This window comes from Entelurus aequoreus, linkage group LG13 (genome assembly GCF_033978785.1).
Source record: "Entelurus aequoreus isolate RoL-2023_Sb linkage group LG13, RoL_Eaeq_v1.1, whole genome shotgun sequence".
Lineage (NCBI taxonomy): Eukaryota > Metazoa > Chordata > Actinopteri > Syngnathiformes > Syngnathidae > Entelurus > Entelurus aequoreus.
Window position 1 is genome coordinate 27,147,503 of NC_084743.1, and position 25,649 is coordinate 27,173,151.

General features: G+C 39.2%; 1 protein-coding gene across 1 annotated transcript; it reads left to right on the top strand.

Moving 5' to 3' along the window:
- Positions 1-532: 532 nt before the first annotated feature.
- On the top strand, positions 533-25,252 carry ralba (v-ral simian leukemia viral oncogene homolog Ba (ras related)). Its single transcript, XM_062067629.1, has 5 exons — positions 533-694; positions 17,920-18,092; positions 21,162-21,370; positions 24,091-24,268; positions 24,343-25,252. Exons 2-5 carry the CDS (start codon positions 17,976-17,978, stop codon positions 24,463-24,465), a joined length of 627 nt encoding a protein of 208 aa, XP_061923613.1. The 5' UTR covers positions 533-694; positions 17,920-17,975; the 3' UTR covers positions 24,466-25,252.
- Positions 25,253-25,649: the final 397 nt, after the last annotated feature.

Consider the following 25,649-nt stretch of genomic DNA (forward strand, 5'->3'; position numbering starts at 1 on the left):
AGAAACTGACGACATAGTGCTGTATTTTACTTATTTATCTCTTTTTTTCAACCAAAAATGCTTAGCTCTGATTAGGGGGTACTTGAATTAAAAACATTTTCACAGGGGGTACATCACTGAAAAAAAGTTGAGAACCACTGCCCTAGACCAGTGGTCCCCAACCACCGGGCCGCGGACCGATTGGTACCGGGCCACACAAGAAATAAAAAAAAAAGAACATTTTTTTTTTTTTTTTTTAAATTAAATCAACATAAAAAACACAATATATACATTATATATCAATATAGATCAATACAGTCTGCAGGGATACAGTCCGTAAGCACACATGATTGTATTTCTTTATTAAAAAATTAAAAAAAATAAAAATACAAAAAATACCCCCCCCTCCGGTCCGTGGGACACATTTTCAAGCGTTGACCGGTCCGCAGCTACAAAAAGGTTGGGGACCACTGCCCTAGAGTACGACTGAGCGGGTAACTGCAGTCTTCCAGCCACTAGGTGGCAGTATTGTGCTCGGGCAAAAGCCGAGTAAGAACGTGCCCGCTGACGATGACGACGGTCAGCCATTACATCCGGTAGGTGGAGCTTCACGTTGAAGCGGTTAAGTGTTTTGGGGATCAATGCATGGATTCAGTCAATTAACGCCAGCTTCCAGATAGCATCAACCAAAGGCAGAAGTACAAATCCTGCATTGGTAAGTTAATATAATTATGTCCATGCTCATTGAATGTGGTTGTGGGTGAACAAACAACACAAACGGAGCGACCAACTGACCCACAGGTAACGTTACATTAAAATAAGACTAATCGGAATTGACGCGATCAATATTTTCATTTATTGTTTATGTGTTAAGTTTTATTTGGTTCCGTCTCAAATTAGTAGCAGTTATGGCTGTCAAGTAGCTGATACAAGCTCCAACATCATGTTACCCATTTTATATTTACACGTTTTTGTCAATATATTAGTTTTTGGACAATTTCAACGTAATTTTATCCGTTAATGTTCGTGTATTTGTGTTTAATTTTTCGAGGTTGTTCACGTTTAGTGTTTAAAAGTTTCCCCGAGTAGGTGACACGCCCAACCTTGCTTTATATGTCGCTCATGTGATCTCACTTTGAGTTAGTGGATGACTATTCACTTATTTGTCAATGTAAAGTTCTTATGTGTGTCTCTTGTGCCTAACTCAAACGTTCATATCACCCTTAAGTTGATAAGAATGCTGTATCCGCTTTCTAGTTCATCATGCTTGAGATGTAAACCTAAGTACTGTTGTCAGTTGTTCAAAGCAGTATTTTTAATGTAGCCACATTTGTTTTAAGGGGAACTGCACCTTTTTGGAAGTTTGCCTTCATTCGGAATCCCTATATGAAACAAGAACACTTTTTTTTTTCTCCATCCATCCATCCCCCTCATTCTAAATCGTAAAAAAACACTAGCAGCAGTCAGCTAACACTTTAGCCAGTGGGAGTCGCATTATTTCACCTATAAAGTGTTTTAAAAACTCCATCGTTTCATATACATATATTGTAGTAACAGGCACATTCATTATAACTAGAGATGTCCGATAATATCGGACTGCCGATAATATCAGACTGCCGATATTATTGTCCAATAAATGCTTTAAAATGTAATATCGGAAATTATCGGTTTCAAAAAGCAAAATTTATGACTTTTTAAAACGCCGCCGTACAGAGTGGTACACGGACGTAGGGAGAAGTACAGAGCAGTTGCGTCTCCCAGTCATACTTGCCAACCCTCCCGATTTTCCCGGGAGACTCTCGAATTTCAGTGCCCCTCCCGAAAATCTCCCGGGGCAACTATTCTCCCGAATTGTGCCCGATTTCCACCCAGACAACAATATTGGGGGCGTGCCTTAAAGGCCCGGTCACATAATATCTCCGGCTTTTCACACACACAAGTGAATGCAAGCATACTTGGTCAACAGCCATACAGGTCACACTGAGGGTGGCCGTATAAACAACTTTAACACTGTTACAAATATGCGCCACACTGTGAACCCACACCAAACAAGAATGACAAACACATTTCGGGAGAACATCCGCACCGTAACACAACATAAACACAACAAATACCCAGAACCCCTTGCAGCCCTAACTCTTCCGGGACTACAATATACACCTCCGCGACCCCCCCAACCCCGCCCACCTTAACCTCCTCATGCTCTCTATGACCCAAATTCCAAGCTGCTGTTTTGAGGCATGTTAAAAAAAATAATGCACTTTGTGACTTCATTAATAAATATGGCATTTTTTTCCATAACTTGAGTTGATTTATTTTGGAAAACCTTGTTACATTGTTTAATGCATCCAGCGGGGCATCACAACAAAATTAGGCATAATAATGTGTTAATTCCACGACTGTATGTATCGGTTGATATCGGAATCGGTAATTAAGAGTTGGACAATATCGGAATATCAAATATTGGCAGAAAAGCCATTATCGGACATCTCTAATTATAACATGTCATATTTCTATATTTTGGGCATTTTAAGCATACTGTGGCGTATTAATTCCACAGACTTATCACAGCGTTCGCTTTTCCCTTCAACAACAACAATACTACAAATCATGCAGACTTCATTTGAGCCAACAACGATTACTTTGGCACAAATTATGACCTAGAACTAGGGCTGGGCGATATGGCCTTTTATTAATATCTCAATATTTTTAGGCCATGTCACGATACACGATATATATCTCGATATTTTGCCTTAGCCTTAAATGAACACTTGATGCATATAATCACAGCAGTATGATGATTCTATGTGTCTACATTAAAACATTATTGTTCATACTGCATTAATATATGCTCATTTTAAGCTTTCATGCAGAGAGGGAAATCACAACTAAGCCAATTTACCAAAACTGTATTTATTAAACAGTTATTAAGCAGTGGCACAAATATTCATGTCATTTCAAGACAGAAAGTGCAAGATTGTCAGAGATATTTAAAAAAAAGCTATGAGTGCACTTTTGTGCATGATGTCACTAAGATGACATATCAAAACAACACTAAATTAAAGTGCACTTTTTGTACAGAACGCCACTAGTTTAAAACAAATAAAGTGCACTTTTGTGCATGATGTCACACAAGATATTTCAATAACTGTCAAATAAAAATAAGCTGCATAATAGGAAATCAAATTGTGTACGTCCTTCGCTATGTGGTAGGTTCCTGCGGACGTTATCTCCTTCTGTTGTTGACTATTTTTTTTCATACGGTGTTGATGTGGAAATGGTTGCCTCGGCATTTTGTTGGTGTGGCACCGAACGGAGATGTTGACATGCGGAGTTTCAAGCACTCTTCATTCTCTAGCGGGTGACTTTTCAAATGATGCTACATATTAGCAGTAATGCAGACTTCATTTGAGCCAACAACGATTACTTTGGCACAAATTATGATCTAGAACCCTTCTTTTTTTTTTTAGCCTTAAAGGGGAACATACATTTTTTGGGAATTTTTCCTATCGTTCACAATCATTATGAAAGAGATGATGACAAATGTATTTTTTTTTAATGTATTCTAACTCGAGGGAAAAAAAAGTCTGCTTACAGGGGAGCCAAAGGGAGGTCTCTATTCGTCTATTCCGCCCGTACAATCCGATAAATAACCATCCAAAAACCGCCAACAATACTCCATTTACATTTTGTGACTTTAATATTAACCAAGTATTCGTGATATTGTTATTTTAAGCGCTAATGCACACAAAATATAGCGGCACCGTGATCACAAGCTTGCGTGCCAATGTTGACATGATCCACTGATCAGCTGCTTCCTCGTTTCCTTGCTCGTCAAACTTTACTGTAGATTGTCATACTTGATCATTTCGCGATATTGCCATATTTTTGCTGAAAGGATTTAGTATAGAACAACGACGATAAAGATCGCAACTTTTGGTATCTGATTAAAAAAAAGGCTTGCCCCTACCGGAAGTAGCGTGACGTAGTCAATTGAACATATATGAAAAGTTCCCTATTGTTTACAATGATGGCCGCCAGAAGTGAGAGAGATTCGGACCAAGAAAGCGACGATTTCCCCATTAATTTGAGCGAGGATGAAAGATTTGTGGATGAGGAAAGTGCAAGTGAAGGACTAGTGGGGAGTGGAAGCGATTCAGATAGGGAAGATGCTGTGAGAGCCGGGGGTGACCTGATATTCAGCTGGGAATGACTAAAACAGTAAATAAACACAAGACATATATATACTCTATTAGCCACAACACAACCAGGCTTATATGTCATCATCATCAGCCGTTGTCAGTCCACTGCTGGACGGAAGCCTCAGCATGTTTCTGCCATAGTGAACGATCTCTCTTGGCGTTCTCTTCATGCTGGTTATTAGCCTACACCTTCCACGCTGGCTTGGTGCGGGTTGGAAGGGGTATTTTATATCAGAGATCCTTCTCCTAGACTAATTGCCTTACTGGGCTGTTGAACTTAGTCTCTCCTGTTGGTTGTCCGCCCCCCAATTACCCAGGGACCCGCTCAGCTTTATGGCGCTGACCGCCCGCCAGTCACAGGAGAAGGTGCAAACGGTTCTTTGTGTGCATTTTATAGATGTTAGTTGGGACTCACTAACCCCACACACAACCTCCCATCTCATGCCTGGATGTAGTTTAACGTCATACCCAGGACTGAGGCTTATATGTAATATGCCACAAATTAATCCCGCATAAAACACCTAGGTGTTTGTTATGCTAGCTCCTAGCTACTAGCTCGAGCTAGTTATAGCTCGAGCGGGTAATATGGACGGGATCCCGTATATATAACCCGCCAATACAATTCAAACACCTGCACAACACACACACTCACTCAGCCCAAAGGACCGTTCACCTAACCCAAGGTTCATAAAGCTTATATATTTAACCAAAGTTACGTACGTGACACGCACGTACGGGCAAACGATCAAATGTTTGGGAGCGCGCGGGTGGGACCTGATATTAGGGTTGGGTATAATTTGAATTCGAACGATTCCGATTCCAATTCTTTGTTTCGATTCCGATTCCTGACGATTCTCAATTCCGATTCTTTTAAGAGGCAGGGTAAAAAAAAAGTTTAGGATATTTTAAATGAGCTAGCTAACCTACAGTCTTTCTGAATGAAATAGTCTGACATTCTCCATCAATTTTAATTCTATTAACTTTTTATGAACTTTACTATAAATTCCTCACAGGACTGTTTTCAACTAGAATATAAATATCAAATCTATGAACTTGAATATAAATATTATAAATTATGAATACATTTTCCCAGGGGTACACTTTCCTCAAGAGAGCTTTATTTTTGAAAACCTCATGAAAACACATTTACACATAAGTGTATGATGCTGCAGGAAACCTCATGAAAACACATTTACACACACAAGTGTATGATGCTGCAGGTACTTAAAAATGTTACCGTGCTCCCACTGATGGGCTAACCTGGTGCAGGAAAGCAAATAAACAATAAGAAACAACTTGCAAAACCCAGTCCAGATTAGCAGCAGGTACAGTATTAAATCAGAGACAGTTCTTGTTTAGGAAAATGACCATATCCGCCTTCTCAGGCAGGATGCGTGAGCGTTCTGGACAGATAGTGTCTCCTGCTGTGGAAAATACACGTTCGCTGGGTGTGGAAGAAGCTTGAACGCATAAATAGGAGAAAGCTAGATCTGACAGCAAAGGATAAGTCTTTTGTTGGTTCCACCGGACCACCACCATGCACAGCAGGGTCGTCAGACATACGTATCGGTGGAACGTCCTGGTACATCTGCAGCTCTCTCTCCACTCGTTTCTTGATGGACATGGAGCTCTGTTATTTCGCGGTTATTTCATTTTTTTTGTAAAGTAAAGCCACACTTTCGACCGCCGACGCCCGCTATCCATGCTTAAGCTTGACTGACTCGCTCGGCTATGCTAACACTTCCGGCGGTGGGCGCTTCTTCGTTGGTGTTCAGCGGCTTCTTCTTCCGGTTCGGCGGACATACTTTTTTTCCGGTCGGCGGACTGGTATCGAAAATAGGAATCGGAATTTAAACTTTTGAACGATTCCGGGAGAATCGGAAAGTTAGTCCCGGTTCCAATCGATACTCTATACTCGATACCCAACCCTACCTGATATTCAGCTGGGAATGACTACAACAGTAAATAAACACAAGACATATATATACTCTATTAGCCACAACACAACCAGGCTTATATTTAATATGCCACAAATTAATCCCGCATAACAAACACCTAGGTGTTTGTTATGCTAGCTCCTAGCTACTAGCTCGAGCTAGTTATAGCAAGCGATCAAATGTTTGGAAGCGTACTCACGGTATCGCGTCTGCGTCTGTTAACGTACTCAAAGTCCTCCTGGTAAGAGTCTCTGTTGTCCGAGTTCTTCGATCTTGACTGCATCTTTCGGGAATGTAAACAATGAAACACCGACTGTGTTGTGTTGCTGACTTCCCTCGCAAAATACTCCGCTTCGCACCGACTTTCTTCTTTGCTTGCTCAGCTTCTTTCTCCATAATGCAATGAACAAATTGCAACAGATTCACCAACACAGATGTCCCGAATACTGTGGAATAATGAGATGAAAACAGAGCTATTTTGTATTGGCTTCAATGGGGAAGCCATACCTGTGTTCTACTGGCTACGTCACGCGCATACGTCATCCTCAAAGGCGTTTTGAACCGGAAGTTCCCCGGTAAATTTTAAATTGCACTTTATAAGTTAACCCGGCCGTATTGGCATGTGTTGCAATGTTAAGATTTCATCATTGATATATAAACTATCAGACTGCGTGGTCGGTAGTAGTGGGTTTCAGTAGGCCTTTAAGAGCGGCTTCTATTGGCTTCATTTTAAGCAGATGTTTGATCACATTTATTTGCTATTTAGAATGCAATAAAAAAATACATCCATGACTTTCATAATGACTGTGAACGATTGACAACATTTCAAAAAAAAGAAGTGCAGTTCCCCTTTAAAATAAAGAGGATGGGCTACAAGTTTGAGAAGCTGTGTGCTGAACAGATCCAGCTGTAATGAAACACTAAGCATCATGCGGCAGTATTGCTAAGTGCTTAACAAGATATACAAACTATGAACATAATAAAACAATCATTAACTGTACAATGTCTGCTCTCACTTGGATGCCGACTGCTAGGATTTTCATATCTTACCGTTTAGATGAAGAGTTAATCATAATCCTCTCAAAGGGTTTAAAAAAGGTGTCGCAAACAATCATTTTTCAGTCTTTCTCACCATCTCCAGGTCTAAATTAAATTTCTAAGTTGACCAACTTCTCGGTTTATGGCCACATCCTTCTGCTATAGAAGTGAGAGGCATGATTTATATTCTATATTAACTTTCAACAACTCAGTGGCGATGCAGTAGCTCAGTATGTCAATATTGCAGCATAAAAAATCCAAAATATGTTCAGAGATAGGGATGGAAAATATAATTTGAGGGGCAACTTTTTTGCAATGTGTTGCTGCCATTAAAATTGCAAAAAAAAATTAAGTTTCAGTTCGAACATTAAAAATCTTGTCTTTGCAGTCTATTCAATTGAATATAGGTTGAAAAGTTTTTGCAAATCATTGTATTCTGTTTTTATTTACGATTTACAGAACGTGCCAACTTCACTGGTTTTGGGTTTTGTAAAACATGTTTTGTAAATAGTTTAATTGAATTTAAATTCCTGAACATTTTGGAAATAAGGGTGTTCATTTGATTAAAAAAATAATATACAAAGAGATTTATTTAACGCTGACATCACATAGGGAACAAGGTTGGGGCGCACACAATCACATCGCTCATGCTCGCCACTGCAAGGTGTGCAATAGAGTAGCGTATTTTTTCGGACTATAAGTCGCAGTTTTTTTCATAGTTTGGCCGGGGGTGCGACTTATACTCAGGAGCGACTTATGTGTGAAATTATTAACACATTACCGTAAAATATCAAATAATATTATTTAGCTCATTCACGTAAGAGACCAGTGTTTCCCGCACATTCATTTATTTGTGGCGGCCTGCCACGAAAGAATTAAGGCCGCCACAAATTTTTATTTTTTTATTTTTAACTTTTTTTAATTTTTTAAATTTTATTTAATTTTTTTTTTTGTGTGTGTGTGTGTGTCCTGTCCAGCTTCTCAGGCAAATCATATAGTTGATGTAGATGCCCATATCGGCTGTTCAGATTTACTTTACAAAAGAGAAGTGTAGGATCAAGATTTTTGGAGCTCTTTGTTCAGTGGATCAGATGTTTGATGAAGCTTTGTGTCTATCTACCACCACTACTGTTTTCTGTTTATTTGTTACTGACTGTGGCAGGACACCTCTGCCTCTGTTTCACTTTATGTTGCTGGTAAATAATATGGTTGTAGTAGTTGGCTAAAGTTAAATTATTTAGTATGCACTAATTAAAGGGGCAGAGCTTTAAGAGACATTTTAGCTTTTATATTTTTATAAGATATATTTTTTGTAAGAACCACAATTAATAAATATATTTCAATGAATAACTTATTGTTCAAATCTGTATATAAATATGTACATAAAGTGTTGTAATTATATTGTAAAATGGATGGATGGATGGATGGATGGACGTTTAAAACAAAACTGTTATTATTAATTAGTAAGTATACATTTTTTGAGCCTTTTTAGAGAAAATCATATCATTGTAGTAAATTATGCAAATTACTCGATGATGTCATGATGACCACGCCCATAGCCACACCCATAGCCACGCCCCCACCGCCACAGGTGTCTTGGCTTTTTATGGGAAACACTGGAGACTAAACGTATGAGATTTCATTGGATTTAGCGATTAGGAGTGACAGATTGTTTGGTAAACGTATAGCATGTTCTATATGTTAGTTATTTGAATGACTCTTACCATAATATGTTACGTTAACATACCAGGCACGTTCTCAGTTGCTTATTTATGCCTCATATAACGTATACTTATTCAGCCTGTTGTTCAGTATTCTTTATTTATTTTAAATTGCCTTTCAAATGTCTATTTTTGGTGTTGGGTTTTATCAAATAAAATTCCCCCAAAAATGCGACTTATACTCCAGTGCGACTTAAATATGTTTTTTTCCTTCTTTATTATGCATTTTCGGCCGGTGCGACTTATACTCCGGAGCGACTTATACTCCGAAAAATACGGTACTATAAAACTCCCATTTCCACCAACAAAACTTTACCATTCCCACCTGAAAACGTTGCAGTGCAAACAGGGCTTCAGATGCATGATAACATCAGTGCCAGCATCTGATGCGATGTTGGGAATATTTTTCAGTCAGCGACAGTTGCTGTCAACACAACAGCGTTATAGAAGTGATAAACTTCACACCTGTACAAGTACTCTGGCTTTTCGCCATTCCCTGACACACAGGCAGCAGAAGAATGCCAGTTTTTACAGGTTGTGTAAAAAGAGATACACTTTAAAGGGGACCAGCTGCATCCATATTTTATTCATCTCACAGTTCCTGTATGCGGGGTAGCTTTGCTGTCCGATGGTGAAAGTGGATCATATGATTTACAGAAAAAAATGGCAATAAACAACAGTCTAGATTGTTTATTAAGTGAGATAGTTATGTTAGAACAATTTCAAGCAAGCACTAGCCTGCCCATAATTCAACCGGTTTGAAGCTATTGAGAATTGAAATTCTGTCAGCCTAGAAATTTATTTGAATGTCCTCATAGTTGCTGATAAGACTGGCTTCTCTAAATTCCAGCTGCTTTATCACTCCCCATGTTTTCCTAGTAAACTGTGTTCATTGCATAAAACACAGCAGTTTAGTGTTTATTTTTTCTGTTTTTCTTTTGTAGATCTCATTACACCGTAACAACAAACAATTAGTAAGAGAACAAGGTTGTGTTGCCCCTTTTTAACAGCTGTGTCAGTTTGAAGCCAACACCCACAGTGTCGGGCTGTTGCTCTAGATGTAAATAAGCATGTATTGTGTCTTTTTAAATAAAACAAGATACAAATATTCCACCAAGCCACAAATATACTTTAGTTGTTCACAGGAATAAATGAACAAAGACGCACGACCCCCTCTATCTTTGTATCCAGAAGGATGTATTTGGCAGTTTGGTCAGTGTGTGGAGTAGTGAGGGTATCGTGATTGCCTGATTTGCTCAAAGACTCTCCTGTGTAAGTCCCCTAGCTTGGCTTATTAGTATTCATGGTGGGTCATTTTGCTTCATTTCTGCCTTGCTTCTTTAAACTATTTTTGTAAGAGGGACTAATCTGGTACTAACGTGCTAATACTACATCTGTATTTTTCATAAAATATAATCTAAAGAGATACGATACAGGAGCTGATTCCTAGTTGAATATTTCAACTTTATAAAGATAACGATACTCACTTTTTTGGCTCTCAGAGAAGTGATAATCAAAATTGATGCATTGGAATGTGTTAGGTCATTGTAATGCTTCCGCTTTAGTTATTTTACCAGATAGTCTCAAGTTTTCTACATACACTATTTCATGGAGATTTCCTAGTGGATTGTGTGATGGTGAGCTGGTCAGGTCCTTTTGCAGCAAAGCAAACAATGGTATGTCCACCATCATGTTTTGTAGTTTGTATGAGATTATTTTACTAAATGCCCCACAAGTTCTGGGGCCTCACATATTAAAAGTGCGTACGCACAAAAACCTGCCGTACGTACTGTTTCACGGCAAAGTCAAGATGAATTAATAGTGATCTGAATGTGGAAATGTGCGGTGCCTCCCGGCAACTTCAGGTCCTGCGTTAAAAAACAACATTCCCCAATCTAAACTTGTGTAAACACATTACTGTCTGAGAAACTAAGACGTTCAATAGTGCACATGAAACCAACAGACTGTACTCTCTTAGACAGAGCGATCGATCAATACTCGAAGCAATATGATAACAGGAAGTGAAGTGAACGTCACATAAACCGGACGTGACGCACCCAACACAGGTTTGCTTCATCATCATCGATAAAAAACTTTTACACATTTAAAACAGAAGATGATGAACATATTTAACCTGCTCAAGTGGCCTTGTGGTTAGTGTGTCCGCCCTGAGATTGGTTAACCTGACTCTCGCCAGATCCTTGTAGTTTGCTGAGCTCCACACAAGGATCTGGGAGTTCTCAATGATAATTCAGGGACTCTGTAGTTGCGTTGTTAGACATTTTCTGCTACCATTGATAATTCAATGATGACAACCTTCTTCTTTGTATAAGTATATTTTACTGTGTTTAAATTCAGGGAACACAATAACAAACTGGGCACTGCCGTTCACATAATAGACTGACTGCCGGAGCCCGCGCATAGAGCAATGTGTGCAGGGAGGTACCGTAAATACACTAAAAGAGTGGCTGAACCGTAAGTACCATAATAATTTGCAATGCAAAAACAGAACATTTACACTCAATAGGAGATGTATTTCAGAAGGCGGGGTCTTGTAAAAAAAACTCATTGTATGTGATTGACTAAACCACTTGTCCGTTATCTTGAATGACGTGCTACTTCAACCACTCAAATCGAAATCAACCTGTGACGCTGATGAGAGCGACACTGGGAAATCCAAACCCGGTCGGAAGAAGAGCCAAAACCGTTCTCTATTCATCTTTTAAAGAATTAATGTTCGATAGATTCGACAAAACAGTTGCAATAGCAGAATCAATGGTACTTTAACTTTTAACTTTTAAAGAGTCAAATAAACATCCTTAGTTGCAGTGTAAGTTCACTTCAGTTCTCTTATTATTTAAGGATATGAATCAGGTTGAATCATGAGTTGTTGTAAGATTCATATTCCTAGTAGAGATGTTAGTAATATGGTAGAGATAGAGGTGAGGGAAGTCCCATGCATCAAGGGGGATCCCCCGGGGGTCTAGGCCGATCATAGCATAACTCAGTTCATGACCCAGGTCATGACTCAGTCCTGACTCATCTTTATGAAGAAGTTTTAAGTTTATTATTAAACTGAGAGACGGTGTGGTACCTGACTCCCTTATCTCCTTGTTTATACATTATTATCAATATGTTGATTAATCTCCCCATCAAAATGTTGATATCTGGCATCTTTTATCAGACTATGAAACACCCTTGACCCTTGTAACGCTGTGTACCGAGTGTTTCATTCTTTAGACTTACTGAAGTTGCAGGGTTGTCACAATACCAGACTTGGAGTTCAAATCCCAGTCGAGTCATACCAAAGACTATAAAAATGGGACCCATAACCTCCCTGCTTGGCACTCAGCAACAAAGGGTTGGAGTTGGGGGTTAAATCACCAAAAATGATTCCCGGGCGCGGCGCCGCTGCTGCCCACTGCTCCCCACTGCTCCCCAAGGGGATGGGACAAATGCTGAGGACAAATGCTGAGGACAAATTTCACCACATCTAGTGACAATCATTGGTACTTTAATCTTAATCTTTCATCTTTAAGTAGTCGATACGAATATCTGGGAATTTCCAAGATTCGCAATACTTCGATTTAAACTGATCCCATGTTCTTTTACATTCACTATTTTATTGAAAACTGTTTAAAACTCTCAAGTATTGAAGAACACAGTGCTTCAACATCTGGTGTTCTTTGGCGCTGAGTGCTCACAGGCCAAGAATTCATGCAGCGCGGCAATAAAAAAGTGTCGTACAGTATTCGATACAAACAATACTGAGAAAGCAGGTATCAATGTGATTTTTTGCGTGTTGGTATCATAGTAATGGTTCTTTTGACAACCCTAATACCTACCCTCTACAACTGTTTCCATCACACAACTTTTTTTTTTTTTACAGTTGGGTCGTCCAAATTTTAAAAGGATGCTTTAATATTTGTCTCTTGCAAAAGTGACGACTCAAGAAGGGTTCAAATTTGATGAAACATTATATGTAATGTTCCTACCTTTTTATGCAGTGCCTTACATAATGGGCTATCTTACAAATTGCTTGTATGGCACCACAGTTAGTCTAATGTTATTTCTGTCCTCTTTCATCATTATCAGCGCAGGGCCGTGCATCTTCTAGTGGTGTGTTTTTTTTTTCGAAAAGGGGGTTTTGATTAAATCCTGTAGCCAGACCTGCACGTGTTATCTATATTTCAAGAGCTCAGCAGCCCAAGTGGTCCATTCGACTGCCCCCTCCTATTCTAAAGCTCCACATTCCCTAGAGCAGACCAGCACTCAACAAACTCATCTTCCATATTATGTAGGTCAGGCCTAAATACTGTAGTATGTCCACTTCTGCCATTGTACCACCAACTGCTGGTTGTATTTCAAACATATTGAAAGACCTGCACTCAGCAAATTGTACACATTTATTTCTTGTTTAGTTGATTTGATTTATTACTTTATATACACATATTTTTTGTTTGTGCTCATGGAAGTGGGTCACATTTTAAATAATTTAGTGTGAGACCCCCTCCTCAGCTCATTGCTGACTATGGCACATGTTTATTCAGAGTGTGTGTATGTTAAAGTGGGCATCCTGTCCTCTAAACCCTTTTACTGACCTGCTGTGATAACAAAAGCAGGAAGAGCAGACAGCAGACTTGCTTCCTGGTTAGGGAGAGAGGAATGATGGTGCCACATCCTCAGCATCATTCTAGTCTCCACAATAGTTAGTTCACATAATGCGAGCCATGTGTTCCTCCGTCGTGCTTTTGGACAATGTTGTGCACTGTGACCAATAATGGACGTGATGCCAGAAGCCCTGAAATTTCAGTTATTGGAATTTGGTTGTAGACTAGGCCAGTGTTTTTCAACCTTTTTTAAGCCAAGGCGCATTTTTTTCTTTAAAAAAATCCGCAGGCACACCACCAGCAGAAATCATAAAAAAATGAAACTCTGTAGACAATAAAAAGTCGTTGTCGCAATTGTTGGATATGAAATTAAACCATAACCAACCATGCATCACTATAGCTATTGTCTCAAAGTAGGTCTACTGTCACAACCTGTCACATCACGCCGTGACTTATTATGAGTTTTTTGGTGTTTTCCCGTGCGTAGTGTTTTAGTTCTTGTCTTGCGCTCCTATTTTGGTCTCCTGCTGGCCCCACTATGGACTGGACTCTCACTATTACATTAGATCCACTATGGACTGGACTCTCACAATATTATGCTAGATCCACTCGACGTCCATTGCACCGGTCGCCCAGGGGGGGGTTCCCCACATCTGCGGCCCCCTCCAAGGTTTCTCATTGTCCCATTGGGTTGAGTTTTTCCTTGTCCAGATGTGGGATCTGAGCCGAGGATGTCGTTGTGGCTTGTGCAGCCCTTTGAGACACTCGTGATTTAGGGCTATATAAGTAAACTTTGATTGATTGGTATTTTGGTGGCTTTTCCTGTTTTGTTGGTATTTTCCTGCTGCAGTTCCATGTCTTCCTTTGAACGCTATTCCCCGCACCTGCTTTGTTTTAGCAATCAATAACATTTAAGTTGTTGCTATCTTTTTTTGTGTGGACATTGTTGTCATGTCATGTATGGATGTACTTTGTGGACGCTGTCTCTGCTCCACACGCTGTAAGTCTTTGCTGTCGTCCAGCATTCTGTTTTTGTTTACTTTGTAGCCAGTTCAGTTTTAGTTTCGTTCTGCGTAGCCATCCCTAAGCTTCAAGGCCTTTTCTTAGGGGCACTCACCTTTTGTTTATTTTTGGTTTAAGCATTAGATACCTTTTCACCTGCACTCTGCCTCCCGCTGTCGCCTGCATATTGTGATCACAACAAACCATCGTCATCTAACACGACCTGTTCCCGACATCTACAAAGCAATTAGCTACCGGCTGCCACCTACTGATATGGAAGATAATAACATGGTTACTCTGCCGAGCTCTAGACAGCACCGACACTCAACAACGGCACAATATTTGCGGATTATAATTACTGGTTTGCAAAAAATATTTTTAACCCAAATAAGTGAAACTACATAATCTCCCACGACACACCAGACTGTATCTCACAGCAGTAGCTTTTGTAAGGTCTATGGGGCAAGTAATAGTCACTACATCTCTTTTTGGCTTATTTTTGGTTGTGTTTTATAGGAATACCTTACTATGACAAATACATATACTGTATTTTCCGGACTATAGAGCTCACCGGTATAGTAAACCGCACCCACTAAATATTAAACTAAAGCAATATTTATCCATATATTAGCTGCACCGGACTATAAGCCTCACATATATACAATGCGAAATGAGTTATTTACACAGAAAGATTTTGTGAATGTTTATATACATACCTTGACTGTGCCTGCAACACGGCAGTAAAACGGCTGATCAAACAAAACAGAAATCACCGTCATGGACCACCAGCTGCAGCTGCGTAAGCTCGCTCTCCAATCCGCTACACAGACTCAAGCTGATTAGAGAGCGCGCTTCTGCAAGCTAGTGTCTCAATTCGGGGGCTGCATTCTTCCATGGACCCAGCCCATGCGGTCGACAAAAGTGTGGGTCTTGGCCAGAGTCCTCCAGCAGCAGCTGGAGCGATATAAATTGGGACGGTCTAGCCTACGGGATACTTCCTGGTTACGACTGTGGTCCTCGCCCCAAATTTGCTGCTCAGTCGCGCAAGGTTGAATAATGACAAACTTAAGATAACCCTGTCGAACCGTTTTTATAGTTTTTTCTTTTAGAGGAAGCGGCTAAGATTTACTGGCACCGCCACAGTCTGATTTTCCTGCAGTTACAGCCGACTGATCATTGCAGATGGTTGTGATGGAGATGTGTCACGTGTTGACAAGAGTTCTAAAGCTGTTATTCCTAATTATTAGTAAATGATGAATGGATGGATTTATGTATTTTTATGCATGTGAATGGTTGTTGTCGTGGTACATGTACCTTTTTTAAAAATCAGACTATGCCCATATCGGCTGTTCAGATTTACTTTACAAAAGATAAGTGTAGGATCAAGATTTTTGGAGCTCTTTGTTCAGTGGATCAGATGTTTGATGAAGCTTTGTGTCTATCTACCACCACTACTGTTTTCTGTTTATTTGTTACTGACTGTGGCAGGACACCTCTGCCTCTGTTTCACTTTATGTTGTTGGTATATAATATGGTTGTAGTAGTAGGCTAAAGTTAAATTATTTAGTATGCACTAATTAAAGGGGCTGAGCTTTAAGAGACATTTTAGCTTTTATATTTTTATAAGATATATTTTTTGTAAGAACCACAATTAATAAATATATTTCAATTAATAACTTATTGTTCAAATCTGTATATAAATATGTACATAAAGTGTTGTAATTATATTGTAAAATGGATGGATGGATGAACGTTTAAAACAAAACTGTTATTATTAATTAGTAAGTATACATTTTTTGAGCCTTTTTAGAGAAAATCATATCATTGTAGTAATTTATGCAAATTACTCGATGATGTCATGGTGACCACGCCCATAACCACGCCCCCACCGCCACAGGTATCTTGGCAGTTTATGGGAAACACTGCTAACTCTTCCGGGACGCTACAATATAAACCCCCGGTACCCCCTAACCCCCCACCTCAACCCCGCCCACCTCAACCTCCTCATGCTCTCTCAGGGAGAGCATGTCCCAAATTCCAAGCTGCTGTTTTGAGGCATGTTAAAAAAAATTATGCACTTTGTGACTTCAATAATAAATATGGCAGTGCCATGTTGGCATTTTTTTTTTCCATAACTTGAGTTGATTTATTTTGGAAAACCTTGTTACATTGTTTAATGCATCCAGCGGGGCATCACAACAAAATTAGGCATAATAATGTGTGTAAAAGAGAGGTGCAGAGCACGGTGGTCGTTCAACATTATGATATTCGAGGTCTCGTATTTGAACACAAATGTATATCATTCCTGACATCTCGGCTTGACATGTCTGCTTTTAGCTGTTTTAAATGAATAGATAAAGCTATACTTACATTTTAAAGTGGCTCTTTCCACTCCGCATAGTGTCGTTACCATGAATTGATAAACGTGGGCCCCAACTTAAACAAGTTGAAAAACCTATTCGGGTGTTTCCATTTAGTGGTCAATTGTACGGAATATGTACTCTACTGTGCAATCTACTAATAAAAAGTTTCAATCAATCGGCATGTTCATAATTTTCAGAGTTGAACGTGCAAAGGATCTTGGGATATGAAAGGACGCGAAGGGTACACGGGTGTAACCCTTCTGCTAATGGGAGAAAAGGACACATTTGCGAACCAGATTCAAAGGACACTTTGGACTTTTAAAAATTGGGACAGCCTTTGCGCACCGCGATGACGTCAGCACCCCACAAATGCGCACGGCAAAGGATGCAGCCGCTGAATTGAGACACAGCTAATGACTTCTGTTTTGTTTGATCAGCCGTTTTACTGCCGTGTTACAGGCATCGTTTGGAAACAATTAAGGTATGTAAATAAACATTTACATAATCTTTCTGTGTAAATAACTCATTTTACAACATATATATATTTGCGGCGTATAGTCCGGTGCAGCTAATATATGGGGAAAAAAATCGAAAATTTAGTTGCTGCGGCTTATGCAGTGGAGCGCTCTATAGTGTGGAAAATACGGTACATACAAAATTCACTCCTTATTTACTCCTTTGTTAAGGTTAAAAAATCAAATTAACTTATTTTGTTGTTCATGGTCAGTGTGACAATTACCAAAAATACAATTTCTTACAAAGCAAACCAACCAGCAGGTTTTTTTACAATGCAGTAAAGAACGTCTCTGTTGCACATTATGCTTGACCTAAGTGAAAGATATGGAAGTCATGCGAAAGCAATTGACTTTATTGATTTCACCTTCTCTGGCACTAACCTATATTGTGCAGATAATCAGCAACTGCTCCCTTCCTTTTTAAGTAGCCTGAATCAAGCCAATGATAGCTTCGTTACATCTTATCAAACCCAATGTCTTCACAGTGGTGGATTTTAAGTTGTAGAAATCAGGAGATGCTGGTGGTTCTGAGCTGTCCTCTGTTGCTCACAGGTTGTGTCAAGAGTGCTGAGAAGTCTGCGCCCCGGAGAGAAACCAAGACCACGTGAATGATGGCAACCAGTAAAAGTAAAAACCAGAGTTCACTTGCTCTGCACAAAGTGATCATGGTGGGCAGTGGCGGCGTGGGGAAGTCCGCCCTCACACTACAGTTTATGTACGATGAGGTGAGTCGTCTCTTATTAGTCAAAGCAAGAGCAACAGTCTTAATATTGTTTAGTTTAACTACAGTGACAAAAACTGTGCCCTTTTTAGTAATCTTTTAGTCGCACTGTTTTGACTAAAATGTTGCGACAATAACGCAGCCAAAGTTTCCTTTCACGACGCGATTAACGTCCATCCTGTGTACCGTAGCAGCGTTTCAGCTGATGTTGAGTCACAGGAACGAACAAAGAGCAGGAATGAACAAAGAAAATGTATATTGAATGGCAAGTTTAACATCAACACCAAAGTTATTTCCATGTACATTGCTGTGAGTTATCACCGGAGTTCCTATGGACCAGTCCGCATATGACAAGCAAATGTTTTTTCTTAAAGTAGCACTAAGTAACTTTTCAACCTTCATAAAATATTTTAATAACTTTTGAGATAGTACATCGACTAACAACTAGTTGAACGAAACCTCTGTCATGGCCTGAGGGGGTCTGTATTGCTCTCCCTACCACACAAAAACTACAAATGTGCTGACTTGCTTTACAGCTGTGGTAGTCCAGGACCAGTCGATCTTTGGGACCCTAGCGGTCGATCGCGAAAATATTAGAAAACGCCCACTCGCCTCTCTCTCTTCAGCCTCACATTCTCCGCTCTCGACACCGCGGCCACACCAAACGAGCATTGCATGACGTGCTCAAAAATCATCGAGCTGTAACAATTCATTTAGGCTGACTGTTGCAACACATCGGACATTTTCTAGCATCTTCCTGCATGGGAGGACTTGCATTTTGGGGAAGAATCATGAGAAAGGCGCCCACACTTTCTGGGCAGCAATCAACCGGCTTCTCTCTCTCCAGCAATGCGGTGCTCTGCTGGAAGTTCTGCCACGTCTTTCACAAACTGTAAGGTTCCGTAAAGGCCAAGGCCAGTCTATCGATCACGGAGCCCTCTGTCATCATCATCATCATCGCTTGACTGCAACAGGAAGCTAACAAGCCAAATAATAGAGTCTGTGAACGTTTCCTCCATATTATGGATATTATGTTGATTTATATACAAAAGTAAACATTGACTCATGCAAAGGCAGTAGTATATGATGAAACAAGGCTGCAGCTAAAGAAGGACTTTCCTGTTTATCCCCTCTTAATCACAAATGAAAAACCTGCAACCTGACTCGCGTGTCCTATATGGAACCATAGCTAGCGTTAGGACTATAGTAGCCATAAACAGTTTGCTTCTACAGCAGGTGGGCTCAAACTGCAGCACAGGGGCCATCTGTGGCCCATGACTTCTTTGTCTTTGGCCCTATAGGCACATTACAAAAAAACACCTGTACAAATTGGGAAAACAGCAATAAACACAATGAGAAAAAAACTAAATGTTGACCTCAGCCAATAATAAAAACCACAAAACTTTGTCTTTTAAAAAAAAAGTTACACACATGACAGCTCAATTTTTGTTTGATCTGACATCACATGGACAAAGATAAGACCTTCTGGAGGAAAGTTCTGTGGTCAGATGAAACACAAATTTTGCTGTTTGGCCACAATACCCAGCAAAATGTTTGGAAGATAAAAGGTGAAGCCTTTAATCCCAGGAACACAATTCCTACCGTCAAGCATGGCGGTGGTAGTATTATGCTCTGGGCCTGTTTTGCTGCCAATGGAACTGGTGCTTTACAGAGAGTAAATAGGACAATGAAAAAGGAGGATTACCTCCAAATTCTTCAGGACAACCTAAAATCATCAGCCCGGAGGTTGGGTCTTAGCGCAGTTGGGTGTTCCAACAGGACAATGACCCCAAACACACGTCAAAAGTGGTAAAGGAAACGTGTGGACAATGCTGAAAAAACAAGTCGATGTCAGAAAACCAACAAATTTAGCTGAACTGCACCAATTTTGTCGAGAGGAGTGGTCAAAAATTCAACCAGAAGCTTGTGGATGGCTACCAAAAGCGCCTTATTGCAGTGAAACTTGCCAAAGGACATGTAACCAAATATTAATATTGCTGTATGTATACTTTTGACCCAGCAGATTTGGTCACATTTTCAGTAGACCCGTAATAAATTCATAAAATAACCAAACTTCATGAATGTTTTTTGTGACCAACAAGTATGTGCTCCAATCACTCTATCACAAAAAAATAAGAGTTGTAGAAATTATCGGAAACTCAAGACAGCCATGACATTATGTCCTTTACAAGTGTATGTACAATTTTTGATCGCGACTTTATATACATACATATATACATATGTATGTACATATGTATATATGTATATATGTATATGTATATATATATATGTATATATATATATATATATATATATTATAAGTGGAAAGTGGAAAATGGGTTGCGTCTGTGTTTGTGGGCATGCATGTTCATTTTGTGTTACGCAGTTACAAAAAAGCATAATCTTAATCAATAAACAAATATTTGGATAAATCAATCAATTTGCTCTGTCCCGTGTAGGGTCAGAGAAAAAAAAATGTTTTAATCTTTATTAAAACTTTTTTTTTTTTAATTTGTGGTTATTTATGACTTAATTATAGACAAAATGTGAACAATCGCGATTAAATATTTTAGTTTTTTGCCAGCCTTACTAAAATATATTTTAGTTTTATTCATGATTGTAGCTGAGATAGGCTCCAGCGCCCCCGCGACCCCGAAGGGAATAACCGGTAGAAAATGGATGGATGGATATAGAACTTGTATAAATTGATTCAGTTTGATTAGTTTTAGTTGGCTAAATTTCAGGGAATCTCAACATGTTTTGTACAAGACGGCATCAAGAAGCAAAATATCTACAAAAATACATACATCACATTAATAATAATGAATTGGTATTAAAAATTAAGGTAATTTACAATATCACTGACCTAAAAACTAAAAAAAAAAAAGTCTTCGATTACCAGTACTTGCTTCACCGAGTTTCTTTTATTGCCTTTTTGATTTAAGTGTGACAGCAACATTGAAAGATTATTCGCCTAAAAGCCACCTAACTCGGTGGTTAACTGCTTTTTTTAATTCTCTGAGGTATATATATCGTTATGTATCAATGATAATGTAATATGTATCATTCCCAGTTTGTGGAAGATTACGAGCCCACCAAGGCCGACAGCTACAGAAAGAAAGTGGTTCTGGATGGAGAAGAGGTCCAGATCGACATCCTGGACACAGCTGGCCAGGAGGACTACGCCGCCATCAGGGACAACTATTTTCGCAGTGGGGAGGGCTTCCTGCTCGTTTTCTCCATCACCGAGAATGAGTCATTCGCTGCCACTGTAGAGTTCAGGTACTGTACCAACTGTGTATGTGTGGGCGTAAATTTGAACCCTGCAAACCTCAAATGGTTTCAGTTGCATACTGTTTTGGCTGCTTTAAAAATAATCTTTTGATTTTCCTTTTTTTTTTTTTTCCCTCAACAACCAAGTGACAAATTGATATTACATATAAATTACGGACAAAGAACATAGCAGGGATTAAAATAGCATGAATCAGACAGCACTTTGCCAAGAATATGTGTGCTTGCTTAAAAATGGACGATTGATAAATTAGCTTAAAGTACGGCTGCACGATTAATCCAATTTTAATCACGTTTTTGGCTGCCGCGATTAAATAAAGTAATCGTCTGTGATATAAACATTACAGGGGAATTGCGTGTTTTGGAATTTTGCCTATCCTTCACAATCCCTATCTATGTACTGTATGTCTTTCTTTTATGCATTCCAAGTCGGTAAATACGACAAGTACAAGGCGGCTAACATGGCTAATGTAATGCAGCAAATGGGAGTACTATATTGCGCCCATAGAGCCCTCGAAAAAACATCCAAAAACCGCCAACAATAATCTATCTAGTATTAATGATATCGTTATTATCAGCGCTAATGCAGAGAAACTTATTTTTAACGGCGCCGTGATCAGAAGAGCGCTAACGAGCTTATGCTGCCATATTGACGGATATTTGTAGCCGGTGAGCAGCTGCTGGTGCATCGCCTCTGAGCTGGTGAAAGTTAATTTGAGATGATAAATCATGGCTCTCACTTGTAGTACAACATAAATCAAGAAACTGGTAAACTTTGACATTCAATTTATGCCCGGAGATGGCAAAAAGACACTTATTTGCGTAACATCCCATCAGTCGGCATCCCAGTGAGAGCAGAAATTGTACAGTAAGTGATTATTTTATTATGTTTGTAGTTTGTATATCTTGTTTAGCACTTAGCAATACTGCTACATGACGCTTAGTGTTTCACTAAAGCTGGGGCTGTTTAGCACACAGCTTCTAAAACTTGTAGATCATCCTCCTTATGTTCAGGCTCAAAAAAATAATATTCTGGATCATCATGGAGTCTGCATGATTAGTAGTGTTGCTGAAGGGAAAAACGTGATGTGGCTATGAAATTAGTACGCCGCTGTATTCTTAAAATGACTAAAATATGTCAATATTACATGTTATATTATGAATGTGCCTGTTACTACAATACATATATACTTACAGCATGTATATACAATGATGATGGAGGTTTTTTAGTATGTTTTATAGGCGGAATAGAGCGAACTCCATTGGCTCCACTGTTAGCTAACTTTTCCTAACGTTTCTTGACAAGTTTTAAAATGCAAAACAAAAGAAACAACATATGTTCTTCTTGCATAAGGATTGTGAATGATTGACAGCATTTTTAAAAAGTGAAGTTCATCTTTAAGTCTCTGTGATCTAAAAAGAGTAAAACATCAATACAGTGTTTTACATTTTTTTGTTGCAATCCTGTGCTTTTTGAGGTTAAAGTTACAAGTAGAGATGTCCAATAATATTGGGCTGCCGATATTATCGGCCGATAAATGCTTTAAAATGTAATATCGGAAATTATCAGTATCGGTCCAGAAATGATCGGTATCGGTTTCAAAAAGTAAAATCTATGACTTTTTAAAACGCCGCTGTAAGGAGTGGTACACGGACGTAGGGAGAAGTACAGAGCGCCAATAAACCTTAAAGGCTTACGGCTTTTCACACACAAGTGTATGCAATGCATACTTGGTCAACAGCCATACAGGTCAAACTGAGGGTGTCCGCATAAACAACTTTAACACTGTTACAAATATGCGCCACACTGTGAACCCACACCAGACAAGAATGACAAACACATTTCGGGAGAACATCCGCACCGTAACACAACATAAACACAACAGAACAAATACCCAGAACCCCTTGCAGCACTAACTCTTCCGGGACGCTACAATATACACCCCCCGCTACCCCCTACCCCAAAACCCCGCCCACCTCAACCTCCTCATGCTCTCTCAGGGAGAGCATGTCCCAAATTCCAAGCTGCGGTTTTGAGGCATGTTAAGAAAAATAATGCACTTTGTGACTTCAATAATAAATATGGCAGTGCCATGTTGGCACTTTTTTATATAACTTGAGTTGATTTATTTTGGAAAACCTTGTTACATTGTTTAATGCATCCAGCGGGGCATCACAACAAAATTAGGCATAATAATGTGTTAATTCCACGAGTGTATATATAGGTATCGGTTGATATCGGAATCGGTAATTAAGAGTTGGACAATATCGGAATATCGGCAAAAAAGCCATTATCGGACATCTCTAGTCAATACAGTGTTTTACATTTTTTGTTGCAATCCTGTGCTTTTTGAGGTTAAAGTTACAAAGAACACTTGAATCAGTTATTGCATCAACCTGTAGTTATATATATTTTCAATGTTATCGGGAAAAAAATAAGCATCAAAACTTTGCCGCAAATGCATTTTAGGCTGGAACATTCGCCAAAGAAATGAGGGACTGCTTAAGTAAAAATTAACATTCCCAGCAAAGGTCAACATTTCCAACGTTAGTTTTTTTGCCTTTCGTATCCATGCTATTTTGTCAAAATGTTTTTTGTAATGAAATTATGAAATTTGATGTGCAGACAGCAGGAAGATTAACGACCGCATTGGTGGAAGCAAATGGTGACAAAAAGAAGTAAAGATGAGCACAATACTGTGTGTGCATAGGGAGCAGATCCTGCGGGTGAAATCCGAGGAGGACAAGATCCCTCTACTCCTGGTTGGAAATAAGTCGGACCTTGAGGAGCGTCGGCAGGTGTCTGTGGACGAGGCCCGCGGGAAGGCTGAAGAGTGGGGCGTGCAGTACGTGGAAACGTCCGCTAAAACCAGGGCCAACGTCGACAAGGTGCTCGCGCACACGCTCACTCTCCACGCCCCGCCGCCGTCATACCAAAGTTCCTCCTTCACCTTTCATTCCAGGTATTCTTCGACCTGATGCGAGACATCCGGGGGAAGAAAATGTCGGAAAACAAGGACAAAAACGGAAAAGGAAAGAACAAGAAGAACAAGAAGAGCTTCAGAGAGAGATGCTGTCTACTCTGAGTGCCTTGAAAACCCCTAATATTGCACAACTGCCAAGCTGGGAGAGAAAATGAAACAAAAATATTTTTTTAGTGCCAAAATAAGGTTAGTGTCTAATTTTTTTTAATTCCAAGAATTTGGGCTGCCGTGCAATTGGAAGCTAATCACTGTCCTGACTGACTGCAAATCTTCATGAACTGATCGTACGTGACAACACTGCCTTTGACTCCGCCCCTTTTCCTTTTCACACTAATTTGCATTATTGTCTCGTCTTACTACAAGCACTAAAGCTTCTCAGTGTGCAGCTAAATTAACAGCAAATCTATTTGTCCCCCCTGTTTTTATTGATAATATAAAATCTTTTTTTTAGCAACCGGAGTGTCGGTCGGAGCAAACGTGGCCAAATATTGACGAATGCCATTATGTTTGGAACAAATAAGTCAGGCAGTGTTTGTGCATAAGGTGCTCCATCATATTGATGTCACATGACCCTTCCCACCATTCCCACCTTGACGGTCTTGTTTTCTATGACAGGTCAAGCTAATTCCCTTCTCTGCTATTTTGACGAACACGCACTACAAGGTCCATTTTCTAATTAGAGACTTGCTGACAACAATAAAACAGTTTTTTAAAGGCTGTTAATGTACCTACTTAAGTGCTTCAGTGATCATACTTGTGTCCTAATTTTTATTTCATCGACAGAGAATATGTAGTATTGAACATTCCTTGTCAATCAATTTCCATTTATTTCACACGACTGTGACAATGCTTTTTTTATGCTGTTTGCTGATTAAATGTTTTTTGTACAAACACTGGAAATTGTTTTTTTTTTTCATTGTATCAATCAATGTTTATACCACATACTTGTACAGTGGTATAATCATAGTACTAAGGGTGCACCATAAAATTGATTCACATCTGAACCACGATTCCTATTCATCCTAATTTTAAATTAATTCATAATTTTCAAAAATGTATGTATATATATATGTACATAAATATATACATAAACATGTATATATGTATGTACATATATGTGTGTATATATATATATATATATATATATATATATATATATATATATATATATATATATATATATGTACAGTATATATATGTGTGTATATATACACTATCGTTCAAAAGTTTGGGGTCACCCAAACAATTTTGTGGAATAGCCTTCATTTCTAAGAACAAGAATAGAC

Coding starts and splice junctions, on each gene's coding strand:
- ralba (XM_062067629.1), top strand. CDS start 17,976: ATGATGGCAACCAGTAAAAGTAAAAACCAGAGTTCACTTGCTCTGCAC. Junction 18,093..21,161: donor TACAGTTTATGTACGATGAG/GTGAGTCGTCTC, acceptor TATCATTCCCAG/TTTGTGGAAGATTACGAGCC. Junction 21,371..24,090: donor GCTGCCACTGTAGAGTTCAG/GTACTGTACCAA, acceptor GTGTGTGCATAG/GGAGCAGATCCTGCGGGTGA.